A 20,149-nucleotide genomic window follows, 5' to 3' on the forward strand; every position below is an offset into this window, starting at 1 on the left:
CCTCATATGCTCGGTCAGCTCTATGCTTGGGACACTTGACTGCGCTGAATTTAAATGACAGTGCAGTCTTCCAATTCACATCGCCTTCTAATAATGTTTGTTAATCCAAGCAAGTATCCAGGAATCTGTTCAGTGCCAGTCCTGAATCTTCTAAGCTTGTTAAATCCCGAAAAGGTAGTGCCAAGAGGTTTCTGTCATTGGGCACCAAAATCCATCCTGCAACTCCTTCCTGCAATTATCTTGCTAACTATATTTTACTGGATAAGGCAACATTTCTTTTAGAGTCCAAGAATTCAATAAAATCACGTAATTTGCTGGCTATGTTTGAATAATGTGCTTCTACTGTGTGCTTTTAAATGTGAAATGTAAGCCAGTTGTAATTAAAGTTGAAGCAGTAACCCTTAGCCATTGATTGCACTAAGTAATTAATTATTGATTGCAGCACTTTACATACGTATTGCAGAGGACAATTCACCTGTGCAGTAGACAATACTTTACTCAGAAATGCCTAAACACAGCCCCCCCCCCCAGCTATGTGATTGAAACTGTACAATAATTGGTTCTACTGTTTACAAGTTAATTTTTTTATTAACCTTCATGGCAATGTTGCTATCTGAGTGAAAGAAAGCCATTACTCTCCTAAAGACAACGTTAACTATTCCCTGCCCAAATTAGTCTTGCAAATAAGCATCTGCAGATGCAAAAGAGCAGATCTTTGTCTGTAAGACTCTGAAGGTCTTAAGTTCCTTCAGAATGAACACTGCTATCATCCTCTGCACATACCAATTCCTGACAAGCGATGCTGCAGTAAGAAGCTGTACAGAGCAGCAACAGTGGCAGCATCGTTCCCTAACTCTTGGGGAAGGAGAAGGGAGAGGACTTTGAGGTATTAAAATGGGAAACGAAACATTAAACTGGCAGACTGCAGGTTGTGAGCTGGAGATGCAGGAGTAGTTAAGCAGCAGACATTGTGCTTTTAATCTGGAGTTGTGCATCAGGTGGGAACGTTTTTCCCCATTTACACAGGACTATGGAGAGGCTTTCCCTTATAAAATGCTGAAGCAAGAGGCATCTGTTAGTTTAAAAACACAATTTAAAAATAATAGTAGCATGGGGACACTAAAATTAAGCTAAAATATAAACAAAACCTGCAGATTGTTTGACCAAAGCAGATCTTGGATGTGTCCTCCAGCTCTTCTGACTAGGAAATCAGCAAGGAAAGTTATCCCTGGGTGTGTGCTCTGTGCAGAAAGGTCTGAGCTAGACAGGGTAGGGGAAGGGGCAGGCCAGTTTTGAGCGGGCCAGGAAGGGGAGATTGTACCTGAAGTCACTGTAGGGATGGATGATCCAGAACCCGGCAGACTTAACCCTTTCCTGCTCCCTCTCCACGGCCTTCTGGCTGCCAAACATCCTCAAGGAGAATTTGTTGACCCCCGGCTGGAGCATGGCCCCGAACTGCCTCTGCATGAAACCGGCTTGGCCCAGCCTCTGCTCCTCATCTGGGGTGATCTGGTCGCACCCTCCACCTCCTTCCACTTTGATGGAGGTAGAGGAGCAAGCCCGGGGGGGCTGCTGCTGGGACTCCGGGGGGGATGCCGGTGGTGGGGGTGCTGGCAGTCCCTGCTCCGTCTCCCCACTGCCAGGGGGGCTCTTGTCCTCTCCGGGGGAGGCTGGCTCCCCTTCGCCGCCGATCAGCCTCTTCTCCTCGGCCGCATCGTGGAGGTGCCTGCTGGTCAGCGAGGACAGGCTCCCTTTGAAGCGGCGGCAGTCCCCGTTGGTGCTGGTCTTGGCGCCCTTGCTGCCTGCCTCCGTCTCCAGGAGGCCGGGGTCTCCCCCTCTGCTGGGGTCTCCCCCGAGTGCCCGGGTGCTCCCAGCAGAGGGCGAAGGCAGTGGCTTGAGCCTGATGCTTTTCCTCCGGGTGTCCTTGTCGCTGTCTTCCTCCTCATCCATGATCGACGCCTTGGGTCCTATCTGCTGGGGCAGGCTGTAGAGCCTCTTGCGCATGGAGGGGGGCAGCTTGTCCATGGCCGCTGCTGCTGCTGCTGCTGCTGCTCAGTGAGGGGGAGAGACCCCCTGGCTGTGCCGAAGGAGGGGAACCGTCACTGCCCCCAGGACCCTGCCCCCAGCTCAAGAGGCAGGAGGGACCAGAGGCTGGCGTGTCATCTCCTTACCAGACTGTGGCATCCACAGGCTCCGCATCAACACACGGGCTCTGCATCCAGAACGGAAGGAAAAAAAAAAAAGAGGGAAGGCAAAAAAGCCCCCCCCTCTCCTCCCCTGTCCCGATTTGGCTACTTGCTGCTTGCCTCCCCTTGGTGAGTGTTACTGCAATCCCTGTCTGCTCAGATCCAGAGCACTGGGCAAGAAGTCTAGAGGAGAGCCACACACTTCTGGCTGGAAGGCGAGGGAGGGCGGCAGCAGCAGCAGCAGCCGCCTTGCCATGTTGGCTTCGAGATGCAAATGTGCAGTGTCTCCCGGCGGGCAGACATCATCCGAAAAGCGAAGCGCAAGCCTGGGTACCTCAAACTCCTCAACCTGCCGGCCAATAACACAATGAACTGCAACCTGCAGCAGCCACTGCTTGCTTACATCACTGTCATCACTTATTCCTCATGCAGCCCCGGCTCCTGGGAATATTCATGAAGCGATCCCATTCTATTGGGTTGCCATAGGAGCGACTACTGCACACAGGCTCTGCCTACCTGAGCCAGCACCCGGGCTTCTTAAAAGGGCAACGTCTGGCTGCCAAGGGTGTGTGTGGCAGGAGGCACGCCGCAACGCTGCTGCTGCTGGGCTGCAACATCCACGGCGCCTGGGCACTGCGGGGCTCCTGCCGCTCACCAGGAGTCAGCCGCGGCTCAGCTGCAGCTGAGGGAGCACCCGGCTTAATGCCATCCTTGGTTTAGCAGCAAAACCTACCGGGCAGCTGTGAATTTAAAAATAGCAGCATCATAAAAATAATAGGAGCAAGAAGATTCCTTTTTCTCTTAGATGCTGGCGATCCTTGTCTCCTTCTGGAGTTGCGGCTGCTTGGCTGCAGGTTTTCTGGTGAAGACACGGGTGGGGGGGAGGAGGAGGGTGGGTGGGATGGGGCAAATCCAAATCTAAAGGAGGAAATATCGGTTCACCTTGAAAATCTCACTTGCATGCAAAGCAGGGGCTTGGGGAGTGCCTGTCTGTTCTGGCACAAGTTTGCCTGCTGGGAACCCCTTTGTGTTTTTTACCGAAGAAAGGTTTGGAAGGTTCTTTTCCTTTGCTGCCTTGCTTCCCATTAGACATGCCAAATGCTACTATTTCTCCCTGAGGGGTTGGATCCGTAGAAGTCATTCAAAAAACGGCAGGCTGCATCTCGGAGAGCTCCCCTACCGGAACGAGGGAGGCTGGACCGGGATGGCGAAGGCGCGTGTGGGATGCGTGGGCTCTCCCTGCGCCGCGGGGAAGCCCACTCCGCTGGGCACCTGAGTCAGCGCTTTCTGCAGGAGGACAGCTCGGGGTGGGAATCTTCCTTCCTCTCACTGCTGGCCATGAGGCACCACCTCATGCAACACAGAGGCCAAAGCCATAGAAAAAAGCTTAAATCAGGCTTTTCTCTACCTTTTTTTTTTTTTTTTTTTTTTTTTGATCACAAGGAAAGGAAGAAAAAAGGTGGCCATCAGCCCTGCCCTGCCCTGCCCTGGGAATGGCTGTTTATTCCACTATGCTTATGAAGCTCTTAGACTGATAAACCAGTTCCAATTATTTTCTAATGTAAAGCCTTTGAAACCAGGGGAGTTAAATTAAGAATCCGTTTAGCCATGTAAGAGGCTGTTTGCAGATATTTTTGCACAGATTCAGGATCTGTGGCTTTCTAGAATGTTTGTTGTTTTATATAGTTAAAATCATACCTCCCAGAAAAAGGAAACCACGTGAACCCTGCAGACAGGCAGGGAGGCTAAATGCAGGCAGCCAATGCCCACTGCAAGCAGTGAGGAAACCCTCACCGGTTCCCTGAGAATCGCTGTGCTTCTGCTTTCATAAGCAAATGTTCACCTTTCCCCCCCCAGGAGTCACTTGTCACAGGCCTAAGATAACTCTGCCATTTAAAGCAGCAGGATGGTACTTAAGCTCTTACTTTAAGGAAATGCAGCCACCAGCAGTGACTTCACCATGCACACAGACAGCACATGCTTCTTCATCTTTGTTTGCCTGCTCTCCAATCCTTTCTCCGAAGCATTCACCTGCTCCTCTTGTCCTCCCACCTCCTGGCACAACCTGGACGAGCTGTGACTCATTTGAAATACTCTACAGAGAAGCTACCTGGCAAAAATATTATTTAGTTTTATTCTTTTCATCCCAACTTCTGGTAGAACAAGCTTTTTCTAGGGAAATAAATCTCGATTTTCAAACAATCCTGTAGATTAGATAATGTGAACAAAGCCAGTGATAGCGGTAAACGTCTTTTTCCTCTACTTTTTTCCTTCTCTAGGCACCAAGGGATGCTGAGGTGTAAGCACTTCTGTGCCTAAGCTGCAATCAACTGCCTTCCAAAAGGAGCTGTTTTGATTAATGAGGTGCATAACATCTGAAACTGATGCAGCTTCTTAAACACAGTCCCTAATGTTCCCAGAGAATGACAGAGCAATAAAGGACGTGCTCAAGGAATCAAGCTGTTCGCCTTCCTTCAGCTATAGGTATTCTAGCAGGCTCGGAAAATACCCACACTCTTTTTTTCCTGGTCTTTCTGGGATTATTCTCTGAATGCTGCCTTATTTGATGACACAAATAAGATTCTCTTACAGCCTTGAAAAGGGGGAGAGAACACAACAGAGCATCCAGGCAGCAGAATGCTCCTTTATCACTTCTGTAGCTAAGAAAGGAAATTATCAGGTGCAAAGACTGAGTCAGGCTGCCTGGCACACTGCTGCGCAATGACAGAAGCATGCAGATGTCCCCGTGCTTAGACCTCTGGCTCTCACTGCCCCGGTCGCCAGTGTCCAGCCCGTACACGAGGCATATAATTCCTCAGTTACAGAGGAGGTTTTTAAATTATTGGTTTGGGACCACGTTTGTTATCTTTACAACTGTTTGTAAAGCATTAAGCTTCTCTTCAGCACCTGCTTTGAAGCAATTTCTTGAGCACGTCACTTTAATATCTTCATCCCCTTCTGAAAAAAATGCTTAACCTGAAAGGAGAATGTAAGTGCTGCATCGAATCTAGGCCTTGTCAAGCACATAGCCCAAAATGCTAAAAACCAGAATGTGAATTCCTGCATAGCTCTGTCTGCAAGTTCCTAAACACTTCTAAACCTTGGCTCCAGGATTCACAGGTACCAAACTCAGAGGAAGTTTCAAAGTCCTTAAAATGTAATGACAATTTGGTATCCAGAAAACTTCAAAGTAATGGTATTTTATTTGAGAGCCTTCCAAGAATTAAGTGCAGGAGGCTGGGAATTATCCTTGTCTAATGGTATGAAGCTACCATCACGGACATTATTTACTATTGGCATTATGGCAGTGCTTTCCATGTTAGCAATGGGCCTTTGTAGGCACATTTTAGAACATTTCAGAAAAGCTGAGACTGTTGGTGGGTTAAGCCTTGCCTATCATTGGCTGCACAGAATATTCAAAGGGGGTATAGAGAACACACATACCAGAAAAAAAGGAAAGCTCTTTTTGAGGAAAATTATCTTTTTTTTTTTTTTTTTTAACAATATTTATCAGATACTGCTCCAAGAGCTGGCAGAGATACAAAGGGAGCTGATTTAGTAGGGAGAATGCAGGTGAAGCAGCCAAAGATTTGCTTGTTTCTTAGGGGATTTTGTCAACTTTATGTACATATATATGTGATGCTACTTTAATAAAAATACAGTGCTGCAATGCAAATGTGAAAAATCAGGTTCCTACTGAGCTCAGGATTATACAAGAACAGACTGAGAGCCATAAAAACTGGTATCCTCTTGCTCAGAGTACAGGAAGCAGCAGTGCAAGCTTTCTGCATGCTAGCCTGCTAGGACTAGCTCTGCTTGGGTAAGAGTTTCAGGCATCATCCTTGAACCCTTGGCTTCACAGATAATAAAGGAGTTAATTAACATGTGGTATAGATTGGAGGAACTGGAGCAAGTCCCTTCAAGGCTGCATGTTGTTCCTAGCAGGCAGCTTCTAACTCATAATTGACATTTGAAAATCCATGAAATATTAAACACTACAAAACACAGAAATTCTATCTCAGAGTTTTAGTGGCACAGCCACTCACTGCGCCTGCAGTTTGTTTTTGTGACCTTCATACCTAGAAGATAACAAAAAATATTCACCTTAAATACATAAATCCTATATCCCCCTCACCCCTGCCAGTTACACGAGCATGCTGTCACACGTGGGCTTGTTGATATTCAGCCTCTGCTTTCTTACTGCTCTGTCAATAGGAACTGGGAAGTGGGGGACTGAGCAGCTGGAGCATATCTTGAAACCTATTTATTGCACAAAGAAGGCACCTGAGCATCTGGTCAGGTTAAAGAAAGTGCTGAGCAATGGGAAGCGAGATACATGCCAGGATGTTGGGCTCTGGGGAGAGGGAAGAGTTCCACTGCACTGGAAGTCAGGATGGGAGCAGAAAGTCCTCTTGTGCTGCACAAGAACTAGGTTGCATTGGGAGAAAGAACAGTTCCATGTCCATCAGTGGAAACAGAGAGGTACTAAACAGATCTCTAACAACAGTGGGCTGTGGAACCAGCACAGGGAAACAGCAGCAGCAGTAGCAGAGGCACAAAAGAAAATCTTGTGTCAGAAGTACTTGGAAAGCTATTTTCTGTCCAGCTTCCATTGATGAATAAACCTGGAGTAATCCCACCCTCTTCATCCTTATAACCACAGCAAAATAGGAGCACTCGTCTGGGACGTGTATTTCCAGGGGGTTGTTGGCAATGTGCTCATAACTAGCAAACAGCTTTGCCACTGCAAAAAAGGAAATGTTATCCAAAAAATCAGTCATGCTGCTATCTGTGAAAATAAGTCACAGACTATGCAAAAAAATAAACCCTCAGGATTTTCAGGATGTTTAGAACTTCTGTAAAGGTTGCTAATCCTCCCTCAAAGAAGTAGCTAAAAATCACAGCTACAAACAGATTGATTAGCAAGAGCATCTTGTCACCCCACCTGTAATACTCCCTGAGCAGAAAACTTAGGGACAAGTAACCAGGTGTGAAGCCACGAGGAACAGAAATTACATAGGCTCTGGGAAGCTGCTGAGGTCAGAGTAACTATATGATTTTGTCACAGTTACTTAATTTATGGAGTATTTGCATTGTGGTCTAAACTCTATAAATGAGTTTTGCAATGTCCACACTGAAATGCTCATACTAAGCTTGTATCTTGGACTTCAATAACATTTGCTTTCCAAATGTATATTCCATCAAATTCCTGTTAAAATACTGAGAACCAGCTTATTTTTCTACCCTTATCTGGTATTATTGAGAAAAGGGTTGAAACAGCATGGGGAGGTTTGCTCAAACTGGATCCATTCAGCGACCATCAAACAACGCTTTCTCAAAATAGCACCTTTCACCAGCGTTTAATGAGCCGTAGCTTCACAAAGAATAATGGATCCCTCTTCATGAGCCTCTCCCCGCCGATGCATCTTCTGTCCACATTAACTGTACTATTTTTGATTATCACACAGGGCTGGATTTGATGGCAAATGTGCTACTGTCTCCAATAACAGTAAGGGCAGCACCCAACTTCAGGAAGGCCAGACTTTTTAACACTTCTTCTTCCTCAGTGAGCGCCTCAAACCAGCTCAACATCGCCTTGTTGATGCAACTGCAAACCAGTTTCACACCTGTATCACCTGTTGGATGCACACACTGCTCTCCCTCATTGTTTTTGTGAGCCTACCTTAACGATGCCTCCCTGCGGCAAATTGCTGAAGACAGGCAGAGAATTTAAAAATTTTTAAAAAGAGACTGTCTGCTAATTAGAAATAAATTGTTCTGTAAGCAGAATGGTTATGAAAGAAATGTCCCATAGATTCATGTGTTGTGACTGCAGTCTCCCATGCCTAAGGTACAGGATTCAGCCCAAACTTTTCCTCCGTGATTGAGGAAATGTAATTTATTGAGGCTGGCGTGCAGGCTGCAGCAGAAGGCCCCTTGAGCCCTCACAGGTCCCTTCCAAGCACCATTATCGTGTAATTTTATGACCCTATCTACTTCTACAGATACATGGGAAGATACTCACTCAGAGACAAAATCCCTCTGTTAACGTTTTACATCATTAACACGTTGAAATACTACCAGGAGGGAACTGACAGACTGATGGATATAAAGCATAACTGTATAAGCTTCATTTCCTTAGGTGGACAGCTAAAAGCCATTAATTTCACAATTTTGGGGAACAAAGCTGAACATTTTAATGCTTATTCATGATTTCTGAACTCCCGAAGACAGCAAAATTACAAAAACAAGCTTAGCCAGCATATCTAAGCAATATGGCAGCAGAAGAGCTTCAAGCAGAGGATCCCACCTTGTCACCACCCCTGCCGTAGATACCCCTCCTCAGGCTGCTGTCCCCCGAGGGCCCATTTTAGGTGGTTACCCCTCCCACTCAGTAACTTTACAGGAATAGAATGTCACTGCCAATAAAAACAAGGGCAAATGGAATTGAGATACAGCATTTCTGCCTGCGATTCATTCCTTCCTGGCATGAGTACATCCTCTACAAACAAGCAACCAGGTCAGGCCAGCCTGAGTCCTCAAGACGTTCCCATTATCTTGCAAGAGAAAAGAGCGATTTGGGCCACCACCACGTCTGTTGCTCAGCAGCGGTGTCTGCAACTGCCTGCAATGCTGAGTGCCCCGGTGAGCCAGTAGATAAACAGAGGAGAGGGAAGAGGCATCAGCTGGTACAGCTGCACTTAATTCTGTGAGATTAAAATAAAGGCCTCCTCTCTCTGGGCTCTGCTTTTAGAAACCAGCCCTTCAGTGATACTGCACGTAACCCACTCAATACCAGAAAGATCTCATGGTTATCCTGAAGCTTGAGATTATTTCCTGAGTTTGCACACGCCTGCGCCTACACGGGCACATTTGTGTTTGTGCTAATCAAGCTTTTACCTCAATTTTGGATCAAAAAAAGCACGCCAAGTCCATTTGCGCCCCTTTCTGTCATTTGTTACTTTTGTTTAATTTTAAGCGTTACTGAAGCATCTAGAAAATTCTGTTGATCTCAGAGCCACAGCAGAGGAAGGTAGCCCAGTCCCAGTCTAAACAGAAGAACAGAACACAGCAGCAGAGTAAACAATCTCGTGCTCTCCAAATGCCAGTTCAGTGCTGTGCATTTCCTTTTTGCTGTTTCTGTTTTAGAGAGGGCTTTGCTGAGAGGAGCTAGAGCAAGGAAAAAAAGCAGATGGAGAAGGGTGGATCTAAAGGAAGAAAAGAAACTATGAACAGGGAAAGAGGGCAGGGTGAGAGCTGCCTGCATTGTATTTGCTCTTCTGTATGTTCAAGTCGTGCTGCAACGCTACCATTATGGAGGGTCTGAACTTCCATTCCAAGCTTCTTCATGGTCGTTCTTGTTGTCAGCCAACTAAGCTGACATTCTGAAGACCTCATGTTTACACACTGGTTTTGAGAACAAGAAGGGTGTATGTGTAGAAGAAGAAGAAAAAAAATACTTTTCCTGTTCCAAATGGTATTTCAGGAACCAACGCACTGTTGTAGAAGTAAGAGCTAGAGGAATTTCACAGAGAAGGAGGTATGAGGAATGATCAAAGGTTAGGCACAGAAAATTTGGCTCTAAATATTCAATCATGGATACCCTGGCTCAAAGAATGAGGAGAAAGGGGAGCATTCCGTGATAAGTCCTGAAACGAACAACAAAGAAAAAGGAGTTCTGGCTAAACACACAGACTGACACTTGTCAACAGCAAAGGGGTAAGAAATAGCTCAGAGAGCTTGTTGGTCAAGCTTTGGGTGAGCTATCTCCATTTACATCTGAAAACCACACCTCCAGGTCAGAAATAGCCCCTTCCCCACCTTAAGCCCACTCCTCATGGAGCACGCGCAGTGAATTAAAGTGTCACAGGGCCGTTAAGCTGTGGCAAGACAGGGAATCACCAATTAGAAGTTGTCATGCTCACTTAACCACCAATTTTAGGAGGTTTGTGTATAACCAATACGTATAAAGATGTATTTGTGGCATCAAAAGGTGTGCTAGCTTTGTGGAGCTACCACCTAGCACCCATCTTGCTGCAGATACAAAATAAACAAGTATCTGGACTCAATGAGCCGCTTGGCTCATTGTGCATTGGGTAGAGAACCCAGTTTTGGGATGACGCCACCTAAGTGGCTAATAAGGAGATCTGAGCTTCCTAATAGAAGGAAACTGAAGTGCTGTACACCTGACAGAGATGAAATACCCAGGAAATCCAGAAGGGTCATTGAGGATTTTGCTCTCTGTGACTCTCCTTCCCTGGGTGCTTGTTGCCAGCGACACCTATACAGGCTCTATGCTCTTGTGCTAATTAATATCCATCACACAGGCATATCCCATATTCTCAGGCACACAGAACTAATGAAGCTTTTAGTTTCCACAGTGCCCCACAGGCCAGCCCCGCTGAAGCAATGTCAAAGGCTCAGATACTGCTGGAGCTGAGCTGCAGGGCTGCGTTTGGCGCTGTTCAGGCAGAGTTCTAGCAGTCTGCCCAGGAATCCCCATTGATTAATTTCCATGGCCGGTGCTTTCATTTGTTTTCAACACTTGGTTGACCTTTCTGTAAGAGTTTAAACAAAGCTCTGTAGACACCTGAGGCCATTGCCTTGATAGTATCAGTTCATCATTGTATAAATTTGTCTCAGAGGATGGTAGCCTTGTGTTTGTGTGTGTGTTTTTGTGAGGGGGAGGCATCCCACTCACTTGGCTCTTTCTCTGAATGCTGAAGCTTTTTTCAGCGAAATCAATGAGAAAACTTCACACTGCATCTAACATTACTTCTCTGCACTGTCTGATGCAAGGGCATGGCGCACAGAGCAGTTCTAGACGCTGCTTCCTGGTCTCTCTCTACTTTTTGGGCAACGCCTTTTCCTTTGTGATTTGTAAAAACATTCCTGGGAACAGGGACCAGAAGTCAGGCCTTACTGATTCTCCCCATAGCCATTACCTGACAGAATCAGATTCCACTCTGTTCTCTCCTATACACTGTTGGAATCTTAAATCTTCTTCTGCTCAGTAGAAAAACTTCACAAAGACACCTCCCATGGGATAGTGGGGTAACAGGAAAGTGGTGTTTGCTTCACCGGCTGCCATTTTGGGTAAAAGAGTGAAGCCTGTTCTATCTTTTTGTATATTAAAAATAAAAAGCTTAAAACTCCGACAGAATTCTAGAAGATGTGAAGGTGTACGCAGCCCTGCAACACCTGAACAACTATGAGATGAGTGTTCCCCCATGGCTAGGTCGCTCCCTGCTCAGCAGCAGCCCTGCAGAGCCACCAGCACATGGGGCTGCAAAGTTCGGGGTTGCCCCAGGCTTGGACAGGCCCCCAGGAGTTGCAGGCTGCAATACACAACCTTTAAGCACCTATAACCCATCACTGAGACTGGCATTACAAAACTGCCTGCAGTCACATGTGGAATCTGCTTCCCAGGTTATACGTGCTCCTACTGTGTCCAGCCCAAAGTTACTAGCAAAACATATCCATTTCTGCTTGCTGCTTCTGTTCACTACTGCGGCAAAGAAAACGGCAAGTGTATAGATATAAAGTAGCTTAGTAAAGCAGACCCAGACACCACAATCATTTTCTCCTCCTACTCCTACAGAAGGATGTCAGATTAAACAGCTTTCTGAAGCTGGAGACATCTCAGTGCATACTTTACCCCAGAGGAAGCATTTCAGGCTAAAGAACAAAAACAACAAATACCACTTCCCCCTTTTTAAGCAACTTCATGTCATAGTGGGCGCTTGACAAGTTGCTGTTCAAAGTCTGCTGAAGGAAAAATTGTATATATTATTAGTCACTTCTCTGCTTGTTAATTCTTTGTTTTTTACCGTTCTGCAAAGCCCTTCACAAATCCCTGTTTCAGTGGAGCAACAGACTTCCACTTCCTTGGATTTGCAGGTTTCACTTAACAGGATTAGGTGACAGGATTTATTTAGAAATGTGTGGCTATAAAAATACTCATTTTTTTCCCTGTTCATGAGTAATGGAGGGAAAGCTTGCGATTTTCTTGTCGCTTTTTTAAAGTCAAACATCTCAGCAGGGGAAAAGGTTCAGATCAGATGTTTGCCACCCACACTTTTCAGTACTAGAGAATGCTTAACTTTTTCTAGCAGGGAGAAGACTGGAGTGGAATAAATAGAGAAGACTGAGTCTTGCTGTGAGACCTAAAGAATACGAGATTCAAAAGGACTTGATCTTACCATCAAGCCTAGGGCTGACACAGAACTTGTTAAAACATCTTCCTGTGACTTTGAGTAGTCTGAAGACTTCTCCAGCTTTTCACAAGAGGCAGATTTATTAGTCTAAACTAGCTGTAACGTGCAGCCCTCAAGCACACACTCCCTGCTTTACAAAAGGTGCTATCAGAGCTGCTCTGATGACTCTGCCCTTCCCTATTTCTTAGAAAGCTCTAAGAAGTGCAGAACACTCTCAAAAGGTGGTAAAATTGCACTTCGGGCTGCCTTTGCTGCCTGTGGTAGAGGATGTTGGTGCCAGATCAAGCCTAAAGATCCTGCTCAGTGGAGAAGAACAGGAAAACAGGAAAGATCCTAGGAGCTTAATCTTTTTTAGTTAAGCAAAAGGGAGATGTAATTATTTGATAATAATCTGTAAGTACCCATATGGGCAGGAAGAGACCAAAACACAGAGGAATCCTCACACCAGTAGATGTGGCTACAAAAGAAATGCTGCCTGGAATTTGAAGCTACACACAGGCCAGAATAAAAGCTAATCACTTGTCATATTCAGGGCAACCAACCTGTAGATTCTTATTATGAAGTTTTTCACCAATTCTGCATCACAGATCCACTGATTCTGTGCCACAGCAGTGTCCCTACCCATGGCAGGGGGGTTGGAATTAGATGAACTTTAAGGTCCCTTCCAACCCAAACCATTCTATGATTCTATCATAGGAAATTTTAAAAAATAAAATTTGTTTGTTTGTTTGTTTTTAAGGTGTGTTTTAGCTCACCTTTAAACCAGCTACTAGACTTGAATCTGGAATAATTTGGGTTAGTCCTAAATCACACCACATAGGAAGCTAGAGTAAACATTAATTTTGTTCTTTACTACACTAAAATCTGGAAAACTAGAAAAGCAAATGACCAGTAACAGTGGCTGGAATGTTCATACCTTTTTCTGGGTCATTTGTGAATATGCTGAACTGCCTACATCCCGGTACAAATCCCTACAGAACTCACTTGGCACTCTGCTATTGTGAGGCTCAATCATTTATTTCTACCATCTGTTTCTACTTTTTATCCAACTACTCACCCATGCTAGGACTTTTCCTTTTCCTCTCTGGCTGCTTAATTTCCTCAAAAACTGGATGATGGACTTTGCCAAAGCATCTTGGAAATTGAAACAGACAGCATAAATCAGATCACCCATACTTTGTTTCCTGATGACCCGTCAAAGATCCCCAAGAGGTTTGTAACCTGTCAGCCCTTCACAGAGACCACGTAGGCTCCTCTCAAGTAGACCAAACTAGATCATATTTATCCAAGTCTATGTTTCTGGCCTCAGGACTCTGGTTTTGTTTAGAGTGATCTATTTGTCTAATAAAGATTTCCACCTAAGCTAGCACAAATAGCTAGCTGTTCACGTCTTTTGTTGTCCTGCACTTTAATAGTACAGCAGCAAGTCCTGTATGTACCCTTTATAAAAGCATTACAAAACAGAAATAGATGGCTCTTCCTTCCTTGCTGAGAGCTGCCAGTACTATCACCACAATGCACACCTGGCAGTGCACCTGCCTGGCAGCACTGACTTGAAATATCCCCATTCCGACCCCACCAACATCTATAAATATCAACCAGCATTCATACGCAGGCTGCTCCCCTGCTTGGAAGGGAAATTAGCTCTCCAGAGCAGAGCTGCAGTAAGAATAGGGGTCTGAACGTTGAGTTGTGTAAATCAGGGTCTACACAGAAGGTGTGTGCCACTTGGTTACAGAGCTCACAGGACAGCTTCAAGACGAGAATACTGAATTGTGTATCGATCAGTTGATTTGGCACATGACAGCAAGCATGCTTGCTTGATATCAAGCCCTATCTCACTACATAGTTTTGCAAGTCAGCCAAGATCTCTCCACACTCTTCTTGTTGAAATCCTATCATCCTCCTCATTCAGCTCTGTTTTGCTTACACTTCTGATACATTTCAGTGCCAGCTCTGGCATTCTGATTAAAATCAGCCTGGAGGGAAATTGTTAGTCACATGTGCCTGAGAAGCTGAAATAATACCTTTCCTTCCTACTGGAAGACTCCTAGGCTTCTCTCATACTCCTGATGGAACTGTTTGCATGCCAACATGGGAAACAAAAGCGTTATATGGGCTTTGGGTCATTATCATAACTACTCCAACAAGAAGAAATACACAGAAACAATGTTAATGCAGAAGTTGTAGCCCCCAGCTACAGGCAGGATGACCTTAAAATGAGAGTGTTGGGAGGTTCTGGATTCCTGAATCATATTTTTGAATTTTGTAATGAGGTACACGATTATCAACATCGCCAATGGTATTTACACTAAACAGGGGGCTGTGCAGACTTTTTTTTTTTTTTTTTTTTTTTTATATGAACTGAGTGCTGAGAACTCCTGCCAAGCTTGACCATCACAATTCCAGTTTCAATATGGACTTGCTTCTAAGAAACAAGGGGTCACCCCCTTGCTTCTTGCAGATATCCTTCTGAGAGTGTACTGGTGTTGTCTAATGGTGAATCCCAATTAAAATCCACAAGCAGTAAGCTTTCCTGTAGAAAATGTATGCAGCATATTGAAATTTCCCAGTCTCTGCAACTATACAGCATGGATTTCCAAGTGTGATGAAGTCATCTTTAGCCTTTCATGTTTATTAATGCCTTGTAGCTAAGTAAAATGACTAATAAACTGGCATTTTAAAGAACTAGATGGAGCCATTCTAAGGACTGAATAATAACTAACTATTCATTTACTAAGCTCCCTCTAGCAGTTTGTTAGTATACACAGAAAGAATATCATGAATCTATGGAAATAAGTTCAGGCTACTTTGCACCAAAGATGCCCCTTGCTGTAGGTGCACAAATTCACTTCAGCACCTTCTGCCTATTTCCTTTGTATGGAAAGGGAGGAAACAGGATTATCTCACCCAGATTACAACAAAGTCAATGCAAGACCCAGAATTAAAAACATGGACCAAAGAGAGATGATTTTCTGAAACAAGGAAAAACTAGACAGAAGCACTTGTAGATCTGTGCTTTCCCCCCAAAAAAAGAACAGGGAATTCACAAATATTATCTCTCCCTTGTGCACCACTGAGACAATACAGATTGCCAGTATACTCCTCATTATTAAAAATTAAAAGAGGGAAACCATATGTACTGCTTAATTTTCTAAGCAAGGCACAATATTAAACTGCAATAAACTGTACAATATTAAACTGCAAGCCTTTGTGACTACTCACTTGAGGCAAGTTTTAATGCTACCTGAGATGAAATAAGCAAGGTGCTTGCTACAGAAAATCTAAGAAGAGTTCACCCAAGGCCCCTCAGCAAAGCAGTGGCAGGCCAGGAACTCAATTGAAGGATTTCTGATTTCCTCATCCTATAATCAGTCCATTGGAACAAGCTCGTTCTCTCCACTTGTGCTTGTTCAACACTGCCACTTAAAACCAAAATCAAGCTGTTGTCACTGAACTCAAAGCAGCTTTTGTTAAGCATTTCCCTATAAATGCATTCCAGAGCACAATTGTTTTCACTAAGCCTGATCTACCAGCTGCCAGACCATTAAAACTGGAAGGACCCACTTCCATCTCCATCTGATATGAATGTTTAAGCAGACATCTCAGACCAACAAACGAAATCCCAGGCTGGAACTTTGAGTAGAGATTCTAACTGATTTCTTTCATGGCTCTTTTGTCTTGTATACTGCATTATTCACAGGGCCTTATTCACTTCCAGTTCCTGTGCTGCAGGTATTGTACAGTGGCTAGTATATGAGTAGGAACTGGAAGTTTTTATAAAATAATCAGAGCAAGCAGGATTAAAAATAGACCAGGCTTGTAGTAGAAGAGGAAGAAGACACTACCATTCCAAGGTTGTTTTGCATTTCAGATCAATAACAACGAACAATCTCCCAGAGGTGTCAACTAAGGTCTCTGAGCCTCCATCAGCAGCCTCCTGGCCTCTCTGCTCCTCCCTGGCTGTAGGTATCTTGGGCCACTGCTGCAGACAAACAGTGCACATCTTCCATGTGAGTGGAGAGGAACGCTGATGGGAAGGCACAGAACCTGAGAGATGTCCTAAAGTGGCATGACAGGGATCTCCAAAGCCTGTGCTGCACTGAAACCCGCAGCAGTCGATGGGAGTCACTCTGTTTGGGGACAGTTTTTACCTCTGTGCCCTTGACAGAGGTCAATTTGGAAACGCTAGAGTTGAGAGTGTGCACTACCCAGAAGAGAAAGCAGCACGTGTGACATGGATTTATGCTTGCAGTTCCGATAATTCTGACTTCTTGAATTCACCCCTAATTGCTGTGTGCCTCACAGATGATTTACAGCATTTGATTTACTGATCTTATTTTACTCTTCCTGCAATTTCACTTCTTTGATCAGATCTTGCCAGCAGGTTTTCATTACCAAATAGGTGAGTTTTTTAAATAGCACAATTGCAAGTCATCATCATAAACATCAATCTTCATAACTCATCTGAGCACTCTATGTTCTTGTAATGTCGCGTGTCAGGATTCTGCTGCGGAGATAGCCAGCTGGTGTGGCTGCCAGCTTCTCATTCCTTTATTGATTCTCCCCTATTTACTATAATTGAGTTTTCATACTTACCTTGTTCTTCAGTATATAAATGCCTATCAGAGACAGAAAAAGAAAGCCAGACCAGGGATTTCCACTCCTCATCATCTCAGCAGAAGAGGGTGCTGTGCAACACTTATTAGAATAGGTATTTTATCAACTGCGACAGCCAAGCTAAGGACTGCCTATCCAGTTATCAAACCTACTGGCATGTCAGCAGGTCGCTGTAGGAAAAAGCTTATATTCCTTATTTTCTAGTTTTGATGGAATGGTTGGGGAAGGAGAAAAGAATAATCTCCAATTTTCCAGCACTGACTCATCTGCTTTGAGTTGCCAGTGTTAAAGCAAACCTTAAAGGGAACTTTGTGTTTATTTTATTGTACAGGACTGTAGAGAAATTCTACACATCACTGTTCTGAAATGTTTGCGTGTCTAAAATCAAGATTGCCCTTTAATTTAGTATGGACTCTAGTAAGTTTATAGGTATGTGTTTACAGGAAAGGGCATCCTGTCCATCCCTAGCTGCCAGGCAGCCAAAGCCTGCAGCCTCCCTGCTGTTGCTGGCCTTGCTGCATGACCCCATCTGTAGTGGGTTTACGTGGCAAGGTTTTGGTAGCAGGGGGCTATAGGGGTGGTTTCTGTGAGAAAGATCTAGAAGCTGCCCCATGTTTGGGAAGGGCCCCATTGTTTTCCAGATCCGAGCCAATAAGCGATGTTGTTTGCGCCTCTGTGAGAGCATATTTAAGACAGGGAAAAAACGCTGCGCCACACAGCAGCCGGGAGAGTCAAGGGAGTGAGAGAACAGCCTTGCACCAAGGTCAGTGTAGAAGGAGGGGGAGAGGTGCTCCAGGCGCCGGAGCAGAAGTCCCCTGCGGCCTGTGGTGAGGACCATGGTGAAGCAGGATGTCCCCCTGCAGCCCATGGAGTACCACGGTGGAGCAGGGTTCCACGCTGCAGCCCGTGGAGGAGACCACGGTGGAGCAGGTGGCCCTGCACCGACGGAGGCTGCCGCCTGTGGAAGACCCCTGCCGGAGCAGATTCCGGGCCGGACCTGTAGCCCGTGGAGAGGAGCCCACGCAGGAGCAGGTGATCTGGCAGGAGTTGCTGCCCGTAGGGGAGCCAGGTTGGAGCAGTTTTCTCCTGAGGGATGGACCCCGTGGTACGGACCCATATCTGGAGCAGTTCTGGAAGAGCTGCTGCCTGTGGGAAGCCCACGCCGGATCAGTTCATCAAGGACTGCATCCCGTGGGTGGGACCCCACAGCACAGGGGACGAGAGTGACCAAGAAGGAGCGGCAGAGAAGAAGTGCTGTAGACTGACCATAACCCCCATTCCCCGTTCCCCTGCGCCGCTCGGGGGGAGGAGGTGGAAGAGGGTGGATGGGGGGGGAAGGTGCTTTTGGTTTTTTTTCCTTTGTTTTCTCACTTCTCTCGCTTGTTAGTTGTAGGCAATAAATCTTACTATCTCCTTATGCCGAGTCTGTTTTGCCCGTTACAATAATTATTGCGTGATTTTCTCGTCCTTATCTCAATCCTTGAGCCCTTTTCACATATTTTCTCCCCATTCCTCTTTGAGGAGGGGGAGTGAGAGAGCGACTGTGGTGGAGCTCGGCTGCCCACTCGAGCGGAACCACGACACCATCTCAGGTGGAGTGACTGGCACAGGGATCGCTCAGGGCAGACCTTGGTGGCTAAGCCAGCACAAGGGGTCACAGAGGGTGCATAATGCTGCTGGGGTATTCTGTGGATACTCGTGAGCCATAATTAAGTGGGACAGGCACCCCTGAGATAAGGACTTCATTCCTTGTTTTGCTTCCAGTTTTACTGTCTAATCTCTCAGTTTTCCAGTCTGAAAAGAAAGTACACGCTTGCTTAGAGACCCTTACAGAAAGTCTGCTAGCTCTGATCAGATACTCTGCCCTCCCAGGGAGGAGGCTGCATCTCCCTGACACCACACATCACCAGGAATGACCTACAGAATGGCAGGCAGTGCTGATGGCCACCTTCTGCTAAGGCTGCCAGCTTCATTCAGCCTGCAGGATGGCCTCACACACCACTTTTACTCCCTGGTGAACCACATCACACTGCTGTTTGTCTCTGGTATGAAGCAGGCTGTGGCTGCACCAGGTGCTGGCTCTGGCTATCCCAGCTCAAAGCAGCAGCAAACCAGCAAATGGGACTGCTTATTGCCGCTACCTACTAGCTGGAACCAAACTGAGCATCTGTGTGTCCTGGGCTGTCTGCTGATAGTGGCAGGGAGAATTTTTTATCTTGCAGAAACAAGTTTGCAGAGACTCCTCAGAAAGCAAAAAGTTCTCACTTAAATAGGTTCCAGAATTCAGCCTCTCAATTGCTCTGACACTCTCTGGTATCCCTGTGCATATACTGGATCAAAATATTTCTTGTTCTTTTTGGGGGTAGTTTAGACTCCATTTGCCAAGTTACCAACTTGAATTTGTCAGCCATTTTCAGGCCTGCACTGTAAGAATAAGGCATGCACATATGAGTTTGTTCTGAAAAAGCAGAACATTTTTGGCTTTTTTGTGCTTCTACCACTAGAGAGCAGGAGAATGGTTCTCCCAGCTGACTCCTAAAGCTCCAGCAGAGAGAGCTGCTGTGAATCACCAAGGAGCTCCTTACATAACTGCATTTCTGAGGCTGACACTCACAGCAAAGCTAGAGAACCTTTCAATCCATTTATCAAACCTCTGCAGTTGCCAGATGAAACCAAGCTAAGTATGAAGCAGAAGAAGTCCACATCCAGAAAAACGTGCTGTAGTTCTAACAGACAGACATTGCTCTGTTTCACTGATACATGCTAGGGTTTTTTGTTTGTTTTTAATTCCTTTCAGCACAAGTCTAGCCTAGACTCCACCCAAGGAGGAGAATATTAACTATTAAGGGTTGAACACTACCACAATATACCTAGAACTGGAATTACAAGGGAGACTACATTCATGTGCTTTGTAGTCTGTGATGATTAATTACCCTGTAGACATATCTTAATAATTAGGAGAAAGATCTCTGAGCCATGAAATTCTGTTCTAGGTTTTCAGTTTGTTCTAATGTTTAAGAAATAAAGGGATAAAACTATAGCTGTGGTTTCACACCCTGATCTACCAGCTGGTGGATGCTGAAAGGGGAGAGGCCTTATTCCTCCTGCAGCTTTGCTCTCCTTTCC

General features: G+C 45.4%; 1 protein-coding gene across 6 annotated transcripts in view; it reads right to left on the reverse strand.

Moving 5' to 3' along the window:
• HCN4 (hyperpolarization activated cyclic nucleotide gated potassium channel 4) overlaps window positions 1–20,149 on the reverse strand; it is a 168,997-nt gene that overhangs the window by 99,123 nt on the left and 49,725 nt on the right. For 2 of the 6 annotated variants that reach the window (XR_014696798.1, XM_084532190.1), the window contains exon 1: window positions 1,322–2,210. The exons of the other annotated variants lie outside the window; for them this stretch is intronic. Coding sequence is in view for 1 of the 2 variants with exons in the window: in XM_084532190.1 (XP_084388316.1) it covers window positions 1,322–2,025 (704 nt within the window). In the remaining variant the exon portion in view is untranslated. Of the gene's footprint in view, window positions 1–1,321; window positions 2,211–20,149 lie in introns of those variants that run through there. 6 annotated transcript variants of the gene reach the window in all.

The sequence above is a fragment of the Aythya ferina genome (assembly GCF_964211825.1).
Source record: "Aythya ferina genome assembly, chromosome: 11".
Classification (NCBI taxonomy): Eukaryota; Metazoa; Chordata; class Aves; order Anseriformes; family Anatidae; genus Aythya; species Aythya ferina.